This window comes from Anser brachyrhynchus (assembly GCF_964034855.1).
Source record: "Anser brachyrhynchus genome assembly, chromosome: 12".
Lineage (NCBI taxonomy): Eukaryota > Metazoa > Chordata > Aves > Anseriformes > Anatidae > Anser > Anser brachyrhynchus.
The window spans coordinates 1,150,541-1,168,888 of record NC_137707.1 but is presented as its reverse complement, the minus strand read 5'-3'; the positions used below and the strand labels follow the sequence as shown (position 1 = coordinate 1,168,888).

The 18,348-nt window shown below is 58.0% G+C and overlaps 2 protein-coding genes across 3 annotated transcripts in view; one reads left to right on the top strand and one right to left on the bottom strand.

The window, feature by feature from the left end:
• Positions 1-10,117, top strand: part of WWP2 (WW domain containing E3 ubiquitin protein ligase 2) — a 36,018-nt gene extending 25,901 nt beyond the window's left edge. For both annotated transcript variants that reach the window (XM_080552078.1, XM_080552079.1), the window contains 13 exons: positions 1,920-2,001; positions 2,507-2,635; positions 2,988-3,066; positions 3,180-3,251; positions 3,332-3,420; positions 4,630-4,789; positions 5,676-5,809; positions 5,924-6,064; positions 6,584-6,704; positions 7,064-7,168; positions 7,342-7,438; positions 8,319-8,391; positions 8,609-10,117. In XM_080552078.1, coding sequence (XP_080408204.1) covers positions 1,920-2,001; positions 2,507-2,635; positions 2,988-3,066; positions 3,180-3,251; positions 3,332-3,420; positions 4,630-4,789; positions 5,676-5,809; positions 5,924-6,064; positions 6,584-6,704; positions 7,064-7,168; positions 7,342-7,438; positions 8,319-8,391; positions 8,609-8,708 — 1,382 coding nt within the window. In that variant the 3' untranslated portion in view covers positions 8,709-10,117. The remainder of the gene's footprint in view (positions 1-1,919; positions 2,002-2,506; positions 2,636-2,987; positions 3,067-3,179; positions 3,252-3,331; positions 3,421-4,629; positions 4,790-5,675; positions 5,810-5,923; positions 6,065-6,583; positions 6,705-7,063; positions 7,169-7,341; positions 7,439-8,318; positions 8,392-8,608) is intronic.
• Positions 10,118-11,977: 1,860 nt separating this feature from the next.
• Positions 11,978-18,245, bottom strand: PSMD7 (proteasome 26S subunit, non-ATPase 7). The gene is made up of 7 exons (XM_080552106.1): positions 18,083-18,245; positions 17,255-17,346; positions 15,810-15,902; positions 14,952-15,049; positions 14,587-14,667; positions 13,172-13,263; positions 11,978-12,462 (listed from the first exon to the last, which is right to left on the bottom strand). The coding sequence occupies exons 1-7, from the start codon at positions 18,154-18,156 to the stop codon at positions 12,024-12,026; spliced, it is 969 nt and encodes a 322-aa protein (XP_080408232.1). The 5' UTR covers positions 18,157-18,245; the 3' UTR covers positions 11,978-12,023.
• Between the last annotated feature and the right edge of the window lie 103 nt (positions 18,246-18,348).

The window sequence follows — 18,348 nt, the reverse complement described above, 5'->3', positions numbered from 1 at the left end:
AGTCTCCTCACCTGCCTGCGCCACCCCCAGCCGTCGGGAGGCTGCCGCCCGCCTCTGCCCCGGGCCAGGGGTACCCTCGGTGGGGACGCAGTGCTCCCGGTGCTCCGCTGCGTGTGGGGCTGAGGCTGCCCATGACTAGCTCAATCTCTGATTTGAAATCCAGCTTTTTTCCCTTTTTCCTTCCCCTCCTTTTTTCTCTTTTCCTGGAGGAGTTCCCAGCTCTCTCTCTCAGCTACTGAATGCAGAAGTGTTTGTGGTTGTTCTTTGGACCGGGGGAGAGGCTGGGGATCCAACTCCTCGCTCGTCCCCGGAGTCCTGTGCCGAGCGGCGGCCTGTCCTGCTGCCACGCATGTGCCTCTCGGGATGCTCTGCCCCGGGCCGCAGCGGGGCTTCAGCCCTGTCCCCGTGTCCCAAGTGCTGCTGCTGCTGCCCCAGGGGCTCTGTTGGGCCGTGTCCAGGCTGGCCGGGGGGCCTTGGCGTGCCTGAGCTGGGGAGGGCTGGTGGTGAGGGTGGCGGGTGTCTGGTGGGACGGAGGGGACGTTAATGGGAGCGCTGGGGAAGGGGTAAGTGGGGACACTGGGTGCTGGGACATCCTGCGAGGCCCCTGTGCCACCCCCAGGGAAGAGAGGGCCCCTCTCCTGGCTGTCAGTGCCTCCCAGCCCTGGTGCTGCACGCCGTGGGGCAGTGCTGTGCTCTGCCAGGGCTGGCAGAGAGTGGACCCCTGCAGGGACCCGGAGAGGGAATAAAGGGTGCAGGGTGCTTGGGGCAGGGCATCGAGGGGCTGGGCTGCTGAGGGGGTCTCCAGGGGGCAGGGCAGGGACTCGGTGAGGGCAGTGCTGGAGCCTTTGCTGCTGGAGTGGGTGACCCAGCTCCTGCGTCAGCCGGGTGAGCCCGCTCGGGAGCGGCAGATGGGGTTCCTGGGGTGGATGCAGTCTTGGTCATCGTACGTGCCTCAGCCGGAGCCAGGAGCAGAAGTGCTAAAGCCCCCGTCCCCCATAGCTGCACCCGGTGCTTCTGCGGGGCTGGCGGCAGGAGTGCCCCGTCCCTGGGCTCCCGGGAGCCCCAAGTGTCCCGTCCCATCGGGGCGCAGCGCTCTGACGGGGGGCTGGGGTGGATGGAGCGCTCTCCTCCCTGCTTTGCTCCCCCCACTGGGCTCCCACCCCCCAAACCCGGGTTGGGAACCGCAGCCGCTTCCCACAGCCCTGCAGGAGCGGGACGGGGCTGTGGGAGGGGACACCGGGAGGGGACTGGGAGCGCGTGCAGGGCGTCCCTCCCGGCATGGAGCAGGGCTGCGTGCAGGGAGGGGTGCGCGGGGTGGGCCCCATCCCTGGGGGCTCAGGGGGTGCGCAGCGGGTGCAGGAATTGCCACCAGGATGGGACGTGGTGCCCGGCTCTGGCTGGGAGGCCCTGGCTGTCCAGTGCCCAACGGTGGGTGCCTGGGGGGGCACGGGGGGTGCCGGGGAGCCCGCCCTGAACGCGAGCCGCAGGCTTTGTGCACAACGAGGGTGGGGGGCTGCAGGCGCAGAGCCTGTCCCCCAGTGATGCTGGTGTGAGTGGTGCATTTATTTTTACGCCCGCGTGTGCACAGGCAGCAGGGCTGTGCAGGGAGGAAGCGCCCCCAAACCCATGTGGAGTGGTGCTGAGCTCCTGCAGCGCGGGTGCGCAGCTCGTGCGCCAGCCCGGCAGCGTGTCAGCAGGGCCGGCCTCTGTCGTGCTGCCCGTGCGCGGGCCTGGGGACAGGGGGCCTTCCCCCAGGTACTGCGGCTTCTGCGCGTAGCAGAAATGTAAAATTATTTATTTTGTCTTTTCCAAACAAATTGGGGCAGTGCAGGAGGGGAGGAGGGAGCCGACAAACTTCTCTAAGCTGCAAAGTCTGTTCCCGGGGCACCAGCTAACGCTTCCCCTCCGTTTTCTCCTAGAGAAGAGACAGGACAACGGGCGAGTGTATTACGTGAACCACAACACGCGGACCACCCAGTGGGAAGACCCTCGCACGCAGGGGTAGGAGCCCGAGGGACGGGCGGGGAGGTTCAGGGGGGCTGCTGGCGGTCTCTGAAGACGCATGCGCTGGGCTCCCAGGTGCTGAGCGGCGGCCGTGCGGTGGGGCTGAGCCTCCGAGGTCCTGCTGGGAGCTGAGCGCGGCGCGAGGGCTCTGAGAGACACGGGCAGTGACCGGGTGGCGGGGGAGCCGGGGAGGGTTGGGAACTGCGACCCCGGGCGCTGGGGGGAGCTGGGACCGAGGTCAGGAAAGACAGCAGGGCTGCAAGGCAGGAAGAGGTGCTCTCCTCTCGCCCTGCTGCCTGCCCGCAGGGCTCTGCCTGGGCTCCTGAGAGCTCAGGGCGGCAGGGCTCCTGCCTCGGGGCGCAGGCAGCTGCTTGCGAAGTCTGCCCCCTGAATCCTTTTGCCTGCCGTGGAGCTGTAAAATCAAAGTAGTCCCCGAGGGCAGCGATCAGGAGCAGGGTGCGACCCCCAGGCGGCAGTTGGGTGACCCCTTCCTTGCCTGCAGGATGATCCAGGAGCCGCCCCTGCCGCCCGGCTGGGAGATGAAGTACACCAACGAGGGCGTGCGCTACTTCGTGGACCACAACACTCGCACCACCACCTTCAAGGACCCGCGCCCTGGATTTGAGTCCGGGTAAGTGCCACTGGGCCAAGCCCTGGCTCTGCGCCCGGCAGGACAGCAGCGGGGCTGCGGCGCTCGGGGCTGGCGCTCGAGTCTCTTGCTCGCAGCTCGTTCGTGCGGTCGCAACGCGGAGCGGGTGAAGTGGGTTGGCTTTTTGTCGCCAGCACGCCCAGTAGTGGGTTTAGGGTCCCGTGTTTGGGTCTGATGGAGGAGAGCTCCCTGCGTGCAGCAGAGGTGAGCTGCAGCACAGAGCCTGTCCTCCCCCAGCGGGCGGTGAGGCTGCAGGGGCAGGGGCAGGGCAGCGGGTGCTGGAGCTGTCGGGCTGCGGGGCTGTGCCCTGACCCAGCCCCTGCTGCTTTCGCAGGAGCAAGCAGGGGGGATCGCCGGGGGCGTACGACCGGAGCTTTCGCTGGAAGTACCACCAGTTCCGCTTCCTCTGCCACGTGAGTAGAGCGCCGCGAGGCTGCTGGGCCCGCCGGCACTCGGGGGCAGGCCGGGGATTGGGTGGCCGCTGTGCCGACCTGCACACAGCCTCCTGTCTGTGCCTTGCCCGCAGTCGAACGCCCTGCCCAGCCACGTGAAGATCAGCGTTTCCCGACAGACGCTCTTTGAGGACTCCTTCCAGCAGGTGAGGGGCGCGGGGCCCGGGGTGCGGAGCTGGCCCTTTGCCGAGGGCCCGCGGTGACGCTTCCCCGTGCCTCCGCGCAGATCATGAACATGAAGCCGTACGACCTGCGGCGCCGCCTGTACATCATCATGCGGGGAGAGGAGGGCCTGGACTACGGCGGCATCGCCAGGTGAGTGCTGGTGTGCGGGGCTGCTGCCGCCGGGGCTGAGCCCTGCCCGGCGTGCGGCCCGTCAGGCGGCTGGGCTCGGGGTCCCCAGCCTCTCTGCGGGGAGCCAGAGGGGTTTGAGCTGGAAACTGTGAGCTTTGGGAAGGGCGAAACTCCTCCAAGGCGTTGTGCCAGCCTGTCCCCTGCACAGGGAGGGCTGGGGGCCCACCTGGGGCTCTCCATAGCCCCCAAGTGCCAACGCCAGTGCCCCGGGGCGATGGGTCGGGCTGCCTCTTCCCCCCCCCGCAGCCTGGTGCGCGGCTGACAGGCGCTGGTGTTTCTCGAGACAGTTGCTGTGCGCCAGGGCGGACGTGGCGGGACGTGGTTGCTGCCAGCCCGTAGCTGCCACCGCCCTGAGGAGAGTGCTGTGTGGCGCCGGGCTGCGCCTCCAGGTGGAGGGGAGAGAGCCCTGTGTCTGTCCTCTGTCCCCGTGTCCCCCCTTCTGGCTCACCTGGGGTGTCCGGCCTGGTGCTGGGCTTCCCTCTGCCACCCTGCCACTCGGGCTCCCCCTCCTCCTTCGTGGTGCTGCTGCTGCTGGCTGTGGGGCAGGGCTGCTGCTCCCTCGTCTCCCCGTGTCCTGCCAGTGGTTTTACCCTATGGTAGGTTACGTCATGCTGTTCTACCACAGGGTAGAACCACGGACGGGATGCCGGGGCTGCCTCTGCGCCTGAGGACTGCCGTCTGCCCGCGGCCGGGGAGCGGAGCGAGGACAGCGGGGCCCATCCTGCGCTGCTTCGGTTGGGCTTGGTGGGGGGGGTGGGAGGAGAGCGGGTGCCCACGGGCACGGGGCGTGTGTGCACAACCACGTGAGCGTGCACTTGTGTGTGTGAGAGACGGCCTGGGAGGGGCTGGGCTGCTCGGTGCCTGCCGGGATGCCTCCTGCTCCCAGCCGAGCTCCGTGCCCAGCAGGGTTTTTCTTTCTGATGTCTCCAAAAGCACTTCACAAACCATTTTCAGCACTTCTGTAAAGGCAGCTGGACCCTGCGGTGCCTGATGCCCTCACCAGCTCACGGCAGGGCCCAGGAGCTGGGTGCTTGCTTCATGCGGGCGTGCTGCGGAGGCCCGGGGGCTGCCCTGTCCCTGTCCCCTGCCCTGGGGCGAAGCCTCGTCCGGCAGACCCAGCCTCCAGCGGCCGCAGGAGCCGCTGCTCACCGCTGTCTCCCTCTCTCCCAGGGAATGGTTCTTCCTCCTGTCCCACGAGGTGCTCAACCCCATGTACTGCCTCTTCGAGTACGCTGGCAAAAACAACTACTGCCTGCAGATCAACCCTGCCTCCTCCATCAACCCCGACCACCTCACCTATTTCCGCTTCATCGGCCGCTTCATTGCCATGGTAAGAGCCCGACGCGGCGGGGCAGGGCAGCCCCGCATGCTGCAGCCGAGCTGTGCCCAGCAGCCACCCCGTTACGCCCCTTCCCGCTCGGGTGCTGGTCCCGAGAGTGGCCGTGGAGGGGTTGCACCAGAACGGGGCGACGTGCTGTAGGGCTGGGGACGGCTGCGGGGCCGAGGGGACCCCGCTCCCGGGGGCCGTGCTGCAGGGATGGCTCCAGGTCTTTGGCTGCCACCCCAGGTGCTGTCGGGTCTGCAGCTCCGCACTATTTTTAGCCCCAGCAGTGTGAGATTTTCCAGCTGCCCCGGCCCCGCCGTGGCTCCTCCCGTTCGTCTCGCCCTCCCCGGGGCCTTTGTGCCTGCGATCTCCCGGCCCGGGTGGGCGCGGGGCTGCCGGGGGTCCCGGCTCGGGGCAGGGTCTGGCCTGGGGCCGTGAGGTGTGTGCGGGAGGCGGCTGCGCCCTGCCCGGGTCCCCCGCCTGTCCTGCCCTGCCCCGCGCCTCGCAGGATACCAATAAAACCCCAGACTATTACTCACCGCTGGGCTGTTCTAGACAAGCGTCTGCATTATTTTTGGCTGCCTTTGCCTTGGGGCTCCTGGAAGCCAGGGATTCAGGGAAGCCACAGCAGAGCTCTGTTTAAACAAGTGCTCTTAATAGAGCTGCGAGGGGAGAAGGAGACGCGGTGGAATTCGTGCTGGGGAGGGGAGAGGGGCTGCGCGCACGCCCCATGCCGGGCGAGCCTCCCGCTGCGTTTGCCAGCCGGGGGGGCACGGCGGGGGCTCCTGGCCGCGGGGAGCCGTTCCCTATCCCCTGTGGCTGCGGTGGAGCGTTGTCTCCCTGCGGGTCTGTGCCGAGGCCCCCGTGACCCAGTGTCCCCCCCCCACCGCAGGCTCTGTATCACGGGAAGTTCATCGATACCGGCTTCACGCTCCCCTTCTACAAGCGGATGCTGAACAAGCGGCCCACGCTGAAGGACCTGGAATCCATCGACCCCGAGTTTTACAACTCCATCGTCTGGACCAAGTGAGTGTCTCACGCTCCTGGCCCGGGGCCGGGCCTGTGCTGGGGGAGGCAGCGCTCCTCCCGCCGCCCCTCGCGGTGCCTCGTCAGGAGTCACGTCCTGGTGTCCTCCTGCAGGGAGAACAGCCTGGAGGAGTGCGGCCTGGAGCTGTACTTCATCCAGGACATGGAGATCCTGGGCAAGGTGACCACCCACGAGCTGAAGGAGGGCGGTGAGAGCATCCGGGTGACGGAGGAGAACAAGGAGGAGTACATCATGTGAGTCTGGTCCTGATGCCCCCGCTGGGTGCCCGGCCCTCCGGCTTTAGGGCGGTTCTGGGGTGGGAACGTGGGGCTTGGGACGTGGCTGCTTCCCCTGGCTACGTGGCCTGCGACAAGTATGGGCTGGCGCGGTCACTGAGCTGCGCTGCGGTCTGGCTGGCTGCTGCTGGGCAGCTGCCAGTACTTTCAGGAAAGAGGAGAGGGGAGAGAGGGTGAGACTGCTCTCCCTGTCCCATGGCCGCTCACCCAGCGCTGGCTGGGGCTGCCTCTGTCCTGCGGGCGGCAGGCTGCAGCCAGGGGTCGTGGTTTGCGCCCCTCGTCCCCCCGCTGGCTGTGGCTCTGTGCTCGGGGCTTCTGCTGGCTTTGGGGGCAGAGGGAGGGCTTGAGGGGGGCCCTGCCACGCACCCCTGCAGCTCCCTGGGGCCCCCCGAGGCTGGCTGCCTTCCCACCGGCGGGGAGGGATGGCAGCGGCCCCGGTGCCCCCCGCTGCCTGCCGACCACCGCCTGCCTTCCCAGGCTGCTGACGGACTGGCGCTTCACGCGGGGCGTGGAGGAGCAGACCAAGGCCTTCCTGGATGGCTTCAACGAGGTGGTGCCGCTCGAGTGGCTGCGGTACTTCGATGAGAAGGAGCTGGAGGTGAGCTGGTGCCCTCGCTGGGATGGGGAACGTGGAGGTAGCGGTGCTTCCACCCTGCTGCAGGCTGCCCCGGGCTGATGTGGGGAACGGCAGCCCGGTGCTGGTGGGGTGCACGGGCTCTGCTCCCTCCAACCTCGGGCTCTGCCCGTCAGCTCTGCGCACCCACCCGGTGGCGGGGTTTGCAGGGTTGCTTGTTGGGCCCGTTAGTGGGAAATTTCTCATCAGAGGCGAGGAATTCCTCCCGTGCCCTGTGCTGGAGCCTGTGCCTGGCGCAGCCCTGCCCCGAAGCAGTCAGTGCTGCGACGCGTGGGCGCGGGGCCTTGTTTCTGTCCCCCCTGCTGACTGTCCACTGTCCCTAGCTGATGCTGTGCGGCATGCAGGAGATCGACATGAACGACTGGCAGAAGAACACCATCTACCGGCACTACACCAAGAACAGCAAGCAGATCCAGTGGTTCTGGCAGGTGAGCCCCAGCGCCTCCGTGTCCCCTGCGTGGGGCTGGGGCAGGCAGGGCCGGCCCGGAGCGCGGGGCGTACGCGGCAGGAGCGACACTGCAGGGTGGTGCCCTGGCCCCATCTGGGTGTGGGGAGCTTGGGGGTGACGGGGGTCCCACTCCCTGGCGCGCTGTCCTCGCAGGTGGTGAAGGAGATGGACAACGAGAAGAGGATCCGGCTGCTGCAGTTCGTGACGGGGACCTGCCGCCTGCCGGTCGGGGGCTTCGCGGAGCTCATCGGTGCGTGTCCTGCCGCTCGGCTCGCCTGGGGGTCCCGGGAAGGCGGGGGGATGGCGGCCGTGCCCAGGGCTGGCTGCTGGGGCCTGGTTTTCCACGTTTCCATCCCAGACTCGGGGGCACTTGGCAGCAGTGACGTAGCTGCGGTGACGTCCAGGCACGGTGGTTCGGTCTGCTGTGTGCTGTACCGAGACAGATTCCTTAGGCTGAACCGTGCCACCACAGTTAGCTTTGTCAGTCCAGTTTGTAACGACATTCTGAATGAGATTTGAGTTTTTTTTGACTTAATTTTGATTTTTTTTGGGTGTGATGGAGCCCCTTTTCTAGAAACCCACAGCATGCGGCATTATTCTGCACTTGTCCTTCGCTACTTCTGGGGCCTGTACCAGCCTCTCTGCTGTTTTCCTGGAACTGATGCAAGCGAAGCAGCTACCCTTGCCCATTTGTTTGTTCTGCCTGGTGCGTTAGCTTTTTTCCAGGCCCCCGGAGCTCAGCCAGCAGTCACAATTTGTTAAAAAGCCACCTTGGTGACTCAGACCTCCTGAGCCAGGTCCTTGAGGACGCTCGGATGGACCCGCTCTGTCCAGCGGGGGCAGAACGCACGCTTCCACACTTGCTCTTTAACCACCCCACTTACAGTGATAGCAGCACATCTTGTGTGCTGTGGATGTAGTTTTCAGCTTCTTCACTTTGTGTTTTTGTGCATCCTCTCTGCAAAGGGGTCAGAGCAGGCTGTCGGAGAGCTGCAGAGGATTTGTGCCCTCGTGGCTGTAGGACTGTCAGGGCGTGTGCCGGTGGGATCTGCTGGCTGTAGTGGCACGTCAGGGTTTTCTTTTTCAGCTCCCGATCGTGTAATGAGATTTGCTCTGCTCATAATTAACAGGCAGCAACGGGCCCCAGAAATTCTGCATCGATAAAGTTGGCAAAGAGACGTGGCTGCCTCGGAGCCATACATGGTAAGTCATTTCTCCTCGGCGCTGCGTGGGGACAACTGCTCGCGGTCCCTGCCCGGCTGTGCGGGGCCCCGGTGCCCTCCGTCCCATCCCCCCCACTGGAAGTCCCATGGGATGGAGCTGCTGAGGCCAGAGGGGCCCCACGGGAGGGGTCCCTGTGGGGGAAGGAGGGCGGCAGAGGAATTGGGATCGCTGTTCACAGCCTCTGTTGTCTCGGCAGCTTTAACCGCCTGGATTTGCCTCCGTACAAGAGCTACGAACAGCTGAAGGAGAAGCTGCTTTACGCCATCGAGGAGACAGAAGGATTTGGCCAGGAGTGATGGAGCCTCGGTGCTCTCCCAGCGACTCCGGAGGTGCCTGAGGCGGGGAGGGCCCCGAGTGCTGCCTGCCGCCGGGTGCCACCTCGCAGGATGGTGTGCGGGCGGCTGCGGACTCTGCTCTTGTTCCTGTGCAAGACCTGCACTAACAGCCCTGGGGGAAACGGGTCCACGTGTGCCTCCCCCAAATTAATCAGAGGTGTGATGGGGAGGTGGGTGCCAAAGCCTGTCTCCGCTCAGCCTGGGTGTGCTGCGTGCGCCTGGGCTCCCCGTCCCCCCTCACCCCACTGGGAGTCCCGGGGGGCGCTGGGGTGGCTCGGGAATGATGCCAGGGTCTGAGCTCCTGCCTGGTGGCGTGGGGGGGGCTGCGCTCCCCTGTCCCATGGCTGGTCAGCGCTAAAGGGGCTCCTCTGTGCCTGGAGAGGGGTGAGAAGCCTCGCACTGAAGAGGTGTGTGCACCTGGAAACAGGCACGAACAACTTTAACTGTTGAGCTGGAGCCAAACCCCCTCGTTTCTCTGCAGTTTTTCTCTCTGCTCCCTGTAGCTTCACTGAACTCCTTAGCTTGTGGCCGCAGGTCCCTGTGAGGGGACCCTGATGGACCCCACAGACCCCCCCATGGGGAAAGGCACTTCTGCTGGAGCAGCAGCTTTGTCCAGGGTCTCTGACTTCTGGAGCCTGGCTGGGGCTTTTCCTAGATGCAGTTAAAGTGAGACCTGGTTTTAGGTATGGGCTATTCCCACCCCCCAGTTTTTTCTGCCTTTCTGTGGCATTTTAGTAGATGCAGGTGAGGATGGGAAACGGCTCTCGAACTGACTCTCAGGTGGTTGTGAAGATGTACGAGCTTGGGCCCTATCCTGCACCCAGCAAGGGTAACAGGGAGCCTGCAGCGGGGGCTGCTGGGGCCAGGGCACGGCACGGGCCGGGGCTGCCCCCAGACTGGCCCTGTCTGCTGCTCGGCTTTATTCACAAGCGTGAGGCCTCCGTGCTGTTGTACTTAATCCTGAAGTGGAGGGCTGCTCCGAGCTGGCGCTCTGCAGCGGGCACGGGGCTCGGTGGGGGCAGCACGGCCACCCCCAGCACTCGCTTGGCTCGAGGGTTGGCCCAGACGTGCTGCGGTCCCTTTGCCGCGGCCAGGCCGGTGTCAGAAGCTGCTGGGGCTGCGGTGAGGGCAGGACCAGGCCCCTGCCCTTGGTCCTGCTGTGTCCCCCGGGGCTCCTGGCAGCAGGGTCCCGGCTCTGGCACCGCGGGCATGGCCCCTGCGAGCGTTGGTGTGTAAATCTGTACATAAATGAAGTCTGTGGATACAAACCTCTGCAATAGCTTTTGACTGGTAACCGGATAGTTTTGTACTGCACCATCCTGCCTCAGTGATGCCGATTTCTTGTGCAATAAACGACAAGCAGCTGCCGAGGTGCGTGTCCCTGGCTGGTGTCACGGGGAGGACAGCCCCCTGCTCCTCCCAGGGCTGTGGCGAAGGTTTGGGTGTGGGATCAGGGCGATGCTGCTCCGGAGACGTCCTCGTCCCAGGCTGGGGCTGGATTTGGGCACCCTCAGTGCTGCCACTTCAGGAGTGGGGGGAGCTGGAGAGCCCCCAGCTCTGCTCGCAGCCAGCTCCGCGCTGCCCTCGGCTCTGTGGGCTGTGAGTGTGGCTGTGCAGGGGCAGCGGTGGCACTGCCCTCACCAGGACCTGGAGCCCCTTGGGGCTTGGTCGCTGTCGTGGGTTGTGCGCTCACGTGTGGCACCCGCGAGGCAGTGCTGGGAATCAGGCACGTGAGGCCAGCAGCCCTAGGACTGCAGCATTTGGTTAAAACAAAAAAAAACCACCGCAGCAGAACTAAATAAACCCACCATTCATACTGCCGGGGGACAGCCAGCAGCCAGGGATTTTGCTGTGACTGCCTTTCAGCAGCTGTTGGAGCTGGTATTATTATTTTGTCAATAGCCAGGGCTTGTGCTGCGCAGTGGGAACGCATTTCCATGTGTGGCACAGCCCAGCCCCAGAGGAAACTTGCTCGCCGTGTGCTGGCCCTGGGCACGGCAGCGCTCGCATCCACCAGGGAGGTGGCAGGGAGCTGGTGGGGGCCGTGGCACGGACGGGACCCTCTGCAGTGTGTGAGACCAAACAGCCCCAGCTCCAGCTTTCTGGTTTGGTTTCAGGGGCAGCTGTGCTGGAGAACGCGTCCATCCCTCCTGCCAGCAGCCAGGTGTCCTGGCAGGCGGTGGAGATGCAGGACAGGGCTGCAGGACGTGCAGGGCAGGCTCCCCAGCACCCGCAATGTCGCCTCAGCCTGGGGCGCTGCAGAGCTCGGCCTGGGTCAGTGCCTCCCCACATGTTTTAACCCCAGAGCTTGGAGGGACTCGACTGGGCGGGCAGGGAGCTGCGGGCGGGCTGGCAGCCGAGGCAGCGCTGCCCTGGCATGCCGTGGAGCTGGTTCGGTCGCTGGCAGCTGTAACAGCAGCGGTGCCATCTGTGTGCTGCCAGGGCACTGAGGTGCCCAGGGACTGCAAATCAGGACTAGATTAAATATAGATATGTCTATATTGCATAAAATTGGCTAATTACAATGAATTAGTCCTGAAATATGCAAATACCTACTCACACTGCAAAACATGATGTGGTAATGAACGTCACTCCTCTGGGAGGAAGGCAAGCTGCTCTGCGCAGCACAGTAGTGGCACGCACAGCCTTTCCTCCTCACCAGCATGAGCCCGTGCTCTCTCCCCCCTCAGTTCGACCCCAGCAGAGCCCAGGAGCCAGGAATGTATTTTATACCTGCCTTTTTTTTTTTTTGTGAGGTACCAAGAGATACCAGCCCATCACAAGATAGGGCCAGAAGGCAGCTGGCCATGTAGCAACGTCCTTGTTCCTGCTCTGTGGTGCTTCAGAACCAGTCAGTTCTCAGCTAATAGTGAAAACTCACAGTGACAGCTAAAACAGGTATGTAGAGCAAGTTCTAGTACAGGCTGCAGTAGAAATCTTCAGCTGTTGGTTTGCCATTGAAGGAGATAGATAAGCATGGGGGAAGGAAGAGTGCTGTGCTTAGAGAAAATAAGTCACCCTGGCTTTTCCCCCTTCCCTGCTCAGTGCTAAGACCCAAACCTCCAAGCCTTCTCCTTACATACAGCAACCATCTCCTTGTTGCAGCAGCTGCCAGTTGGAGTAGATGTATACAGCCATGTTATAAATGAATGTAAAAAGCAGCCATCACAGTAGAGGCAAACAAAGCACTGACCGTTTCAACAAAGGAAAAGAACCCAGCAGCAAAGTGATTTAGTTTACAAGATTTTTAATTTACAAATAAAAAAACTACACATTTTACTTTTTGTCTTTTTTCTCCTCTTTCTTGACATCACTCTTCTCCTTGTCTTTCTCCTTCTCATCTTTCCTCTCTTTTTTACTTTCTTCTTTTTCCTGTCCTTCTTTCTTCTCTGCATCCCTGTTGGCAATCTTGTTGTTAATGAGGTTGTGCAGGGCAACCACAGAACGAATAAGAGAAGCCAGGTAAACGACCACCATCTGGTCATTGGTCTTCAGATAAAAGGCCTTGACAAACTCTTGCAGGTTGACATCTGGTAGCAGGTTGAAGACATCCTGAAGATGGTAAATGATCTGGTGATTGATGGGTAGCTTGCCCATGGCTACTTTCTCTAAGTAGCTCCTGATGTCCAGAAGCTTGGAGTTCAGTCCCTTCAAGCCATGGACCTGATTCGTGATCCGCTGGGACAGGGTGCCCACCGTTGTATCCTTGATATCTCTGAAACACGCAGAACAAAGACTCAGCATTAGAACCTTACACTGCATGCTCACTACCAGGCTATGCATAGTCACTGAGAGGTCGTTACAGCTTAGAAAGAAGAGCAGTTTCAAGCCCAGAGAAAAGACAATTAAACTGAATGCTTTAAGTCAAAGAATGAGAACAAACTGATTTACATTAGAAAGTGTATCTAAAATAGGTCACTGTTGTATCCTGTGGTGCACAAATGTTCTATTTGTAATAATATTAATTACGCTGCTTAGAGTGATAGAAAGAAATAAAACACCAGAATTTCTGACACTTGAGAAGCCAAACAGCTTGTATTGGGTGACTGCTCTCTTTTCTTGATGACTAGCGAGCTTTGCCAATTAGTCAGCTAGAGATAAACCTGCCACGCGCCCATCCAGTCCTGCTCTGTGAGGTATGCAGTGGCTGAAGACAGTCCCAAACCACAATATTCCAAAGCTTTGATACAGTGACTACGTAGTTTTCATCATCTGATGGAGTTTAAGTGGGCAGATACGTGTTTCACAAGCAACGAGCGAACATGCCAAGCAAGACTACTAAATGAATACACTCTTGGAACTTGAGCAGCATGTTTAACAAGCTCTGTGCTTCCTCCAGGAAGCTGGCACTAGGAGATGCCAGATGGACCCTGTTTCCTCCTGGGCCAGTCTCGTAAGAAAGTTTTCATTTTAAAGGTGTTTACCGTAACAAGTGTTCGACACCAACTTCCTCTGCCTCCTCCGCTCCGATCTCACTAGTCACGTGCTCAAACGTCTTGGAGGTTGGAGTGCCATCCTTGGAGGTGCACGAACACAAGGGACAGGGTTAGACTGGGCACACAGCTGACGACAGGCACAAAGACACACACACACCAGCCAGTAGAGGTGTCTCAAGTGAGCAGGGGCAATGTGAACAATGTTGAAGCATAAGATTAACTGAGGCCTGTTGCACAACAGCATCAGGAAGAGGCAATGGGTCACATTAGGGCAAAACAACATGGGACTGAAGTACACAGCTAAGGGGAGAAGTTTAGAAGTGAATCACAAAGCCTTTTAAAAATGCACAATTTCAGATAGAGTATAAGGAACTGTACTAATGAATTTAGCAAAGTAGTTAAATATAGTTGACCAGAAATCAGAAAGACTGCCCCTTTCTTGTTTTAATTAGTATTTCTGCCACAAGTCCAGAAGTGCTAGCAATTTCTTGTGCTCTGTGTAATTTTCAATTAATGTACTTTATTTGTCTATTGGTCTACTAGTGGGTAGAATGGAAAATCTCACTAAATATCTTTTTGTCATCCTGGCTTTCACTAGTTAGAAGCACGTATACAATTCTAGAAACAATACTAATATGAATCAATCTAATTCAAATTAAAATCTATACAATTGAGATTAAGGGAGATGTTTAAAAGAGTCATCACCTGAACTACCGAGAATGAGTTTTTTCTGTCTGTTTTCAAAGTCATTACCCACACCAGTAAACAGAAAGCACTACTGAGACTACTGTGAATTCACGTAACTAAGATCAAATTCTGCAGATATATAACCTGTAATACTGGAAACAGCTTTGTCTCTCTACTGAGGGCCTCAGAAAGGCGAGAGGATCAAACTTCTTTATATATGTTCAGAATGTAATTTAAATCAAACAGTTGGAGATGAAAAGCTGAAGCTGATTTACTACCGTACATCACCTGTGTGCAGAGTGCTGCAAGTGATTACTTAGTTTTGCTCATGCCTGACCTGCCTGTTCAACACTGGCTGGTGAACAAATGAATAAGCACATCATTACTCAGAATACCTCTGCAAACATATGCGCAGAAGTCACTGGTTAGAAGTGTTCCAGTCAGTGACCGTGGCCATGGAAGTGACAGAAACAGGCAAGAAGCATCTCAATCATACAGAAAACTGGAACTGTGGAATTCCTGAGGTCAAACTGTAACACAAAGCTTTTCTTCCAAGCGCATTGGTGGATGAAAACTTGAGTTAGAAAGGCTCACACCACTGCTGGGATTTAAACTCTGGTTTCAGCAGATTTTGGCTGCCAGCCACAGGGATGTGCATCCTTCAGAAAACCAGGGAAACTAACACTCATCTTTTAATGGAAACATTGAATACTCACATCGTGAACTTCTTCAACTGAAATATAAGCTTCTGTGGGCAGCCCCAAGTCCTTAGGTTTCACATCAATAATCACCAACACCTTATGGAAAAAAGCAAAAAACCAAACATTTCAGAAACCCAAGTTTTATTCAAGGACTAGAAAGAAATACCCAAGTCAGCTCTTCATTCCCTACCAGCGGTATGCTGGCTGCGCAGAGGTGTTGTCTCCAGGCATTGCGAAAAGACATCTACAGATGTTTCAAAAGACTTTGACGTGAGTTTTTAACAAGCTGTATCACCCATAACAAAGGTAGGGGCCAGGGGTTCCCAGGTCCCCCATTCAGGAAGAAAGAGCGAAAAACAAAAAGAAAGTGCAGCACTTACAGAGTTAGGACAGTATCTTTTCATCAGTTCATTGATGGCGATGTCATTCTTGTGTAGTTTAGGGCCTGTGTGGTACCAACCAACTATTCTTTCTCTAGCTGAGAAAAAACAGAAAGGATTCTAAATCAGAATCGTGTGGCAAGACAACAATAGAAAGATTTAGGCAGAGACTGAATCAGGGGTGAAAATCTGATGCATGTAGAAGACGAGTGCAGAGCAGGGAAAAAATGAATCGGAGCAGGCAAGACAATGACATGACCAGTGACAAAGACATGATCTTAGTTTGCGTGATTTACTTTACTCCTAGGTTTGTAACTAGACTATTTCATATCACGTGCTAATTTTGCAGATGCTGGGATCTGTCAGCTTGAAACTCTGACATCTAAGAATGCAAAAATTCTAGAAATACAAACTGATTCTTGGGAATGCCAACTGTTCCTAGGGCTAAGAAAATTGATGGGAATTTAAGTTACGAATGGACATTCAGCTCTGAAGTCTCAAACCAAGTAGCAAAGATAGTTTTTAAAACAGTAGTGAGGAGTAATAGAATTATTACTTGAAATTTGAGTTTGTAATATTTACATTCATAAGAAGTAATTTCAGGGCACATCTGTACAGAAGAGTTACTTGGGAAAAATAACAAGGTATAAATGAATGTGTTAAGAACGCAAACTACTTGTACAAATTAATCCATTGAAAAGCATTAGCAAAAGTGAAGCCATGCAAGGAATTAGTATGGAGTGGCTTCTTACATGGGCAAATAATTTTCTACTTAGCTATGAATTCACTTTCTCAGGCAGACAAAGATTTTGAAGTTTCTAGGAGTGTATCCACGACTGCAAGACAATCTAAACTTACCGTTGACCTTCTTAAACATTCCATACATGTTCTCCAGATAGTCATGGTCTAGAAACCACACAGTATCATCCTTGTCGTCCTCATCAAAAGGAACTGGGAATAAAACAAAATATCAGTATTTAAGAATCCAACGTCCAGACTGGAAACATTTATAGAACCACCATGTTTCAGGATAGCTTTGGCTGCTAAGGGAGATTGGATCTTAAACAGTTTCAAATGTTCTGCAACATTACACTGCAGAAAATAAATTTCAGCCCTGGTCAGTTCCCTTTCCCAACTGCTCACAGTTTTAGAACAGAAAAATAAAATGCAAAACATTTTGAAGGTTATCATCAGTTGACAACATCAAAACATCAGAAAGAAATCCTCCCTTATACAAAAGTAACTGCTGTGCACAGACATTTGATATGATAAATTGAGGATCTCTATAGACTTTGTAGCTTGTTGATCAACAGAAATCTACTCAGAGAAAAATTAATTTTCAGTGTAGAATTAATCAGTGCTTTTATGGACGACTAGAACCCAAAGAGGCACTTTAAGTAAGGACTGTTTACCCTTGAGTACAGCGCTAGTTATTTCATCTGTCAGCATGTATACAGGGACACAGGCTCAATTTTGAGAACAGGCTGCTTTCAGCCCTACAATTTACAATATTAAAGCTTCATAGTTGAAAGGCTGTCAAAAGTACAAACAAACAAACAAACAAAATGAAAATCAAAAACCAAAACCAACAAAACAACTCTTTTCAACTCAAGTGGAAAAAATAGCCTTCCAAAAATTGGGGAAAAAAAAAGAAAGGCCCCCGTTTGGGAGAAGAACTCCATACAAACTGTGAAACTGCATATATAAACTGAGATATTTTTGCGTTGTCATAGAGTGGTCCCACTGGGAAGGAAATGATGTAACTAACACAAATGGGTTAGTGAAAGCCATGGATTCAAAACCTACTGTTACTATCACGTATAAGTATTTAAGAGGAAACTTTTCAACGCTATTAACAACATGCTTAAACAAAGAACAAGTGCTGTAACTGGACAAAATCTGAGGAAAAGAATTAAAGCTGAAGTACACATTACATCTTTACGTAAGCAGGAAACAGCCACATCAGCACTCAGAGCTGTGATTTGTTCTACAAGCTGCGACACGATCGCTCAGCAGAGGTCAGCCAGTACAATGCACCAAAACATTTGCCAGCGTCTTAAAAAAGGTTTACACCTGCTCCTGAAACACCGCACATGGCACAATGTTACAGGGAAGGTGCAGGACGAGACAGCCTGGGATAGCTGTATTTTTGACAGCTGGCAGTTAGCATTTTTTGTTTGATACTGGCTGATTTGTAGGTGGAAAGTATCTGTGGTATAGCAGGGTGGCTTAAGAAAAAAGTATGTGATGCGTCTGATTGAGTAACTGAGTAGGTTTTAATATGGTCGGACACCCGAACTCACCTGCGAAACTGTTGGACACATCCAGGATTTTTTTCTGCCACGAGCCCAGCAGCACACCGACGACTCGCTTCTGGTTTCCAACTTTTCCTATCCTGAATGGAAAAGACGGTCAGTCCGTATGGCACGGAGCCCGGCTCGGGGAAGAAGGTAACAGCGGGGCAGCTGTTGCTTCTGACTCGTGCAAGCTAAGCAGCGTGGGTGCTGGTGGGACCGAACAAAGGGCGGTGTGGATTCTGATTACTGATTGCTGATTGACGTTAAAAAAAAGCTGCCTGGGTGCACTCCGGGCCAAACGCTGTAACGCGGCGATGCGGGGAAAGGGCTGCGGGGCCGGCGCGGCCCGCGAGGTGCTGTGTCACGGGGCAGGGGCTGGGAGAAGCCGGGGAGCTCCGCGCACAGCCGCGCGGCTGCTCCCGATGTTGTTGTTCAGCGTTAAAGCTGCGGCCGCCCGGTACGCCGGGAGGTACCCCGGGAGCTACACCGGGCCGGGCCGGGCCGGGAGGGGTCTCAGGGCCGCGCTCGGCCCCGCCGGCAGCTGCGGGACGCGGCCCTGGGCTCCGCAGCCCCCCCCCGGCCCCGGCCCGGCCCGCGCCGCCTCCCCCGGGCCCCGGCGGCTGCCGCAGGCCGCGATCCCGCCGCCGCGCGGGGCCGGGGCCCGGCTCCGTCCGATTCCCCCCCCCCGGGACCCGCCGCCCCCCGTCCCCGCCCCGGGGCCGCCCCCCCGGTCCCTTCCCGTTCCCCCCGCCCCCCCGGCGCCCGGTGCCTGTCGGCGCGGCGCGGGCCGGGCCCGTGACTCAGCGCCGCGGCGGCCCCGACGGCCGGCCCCACCTGTTGAAGTGATCGACGACGCTGAGCAGCACCAGCGGGTGCACGACCACCCGGTCCACCGCCAGCTCCGGCATGGCGCCCGCCGCCCGCCCGGCCCCGGCCCCGGCCCCGGCCCCGGCCCCGCTCCGCGCCCCGCCCGCCGCAGGCCCCGCTCCCCGCCGCGCGGCCCCGCTCCCAGCCTGCCCCGCGCCCGGGCGGGGCCTCCGCCGCCATCTGCGACGGGGCGGCGGGCGGCCGCCGCCATCTTGGGGAGGTCGCGGGAGACG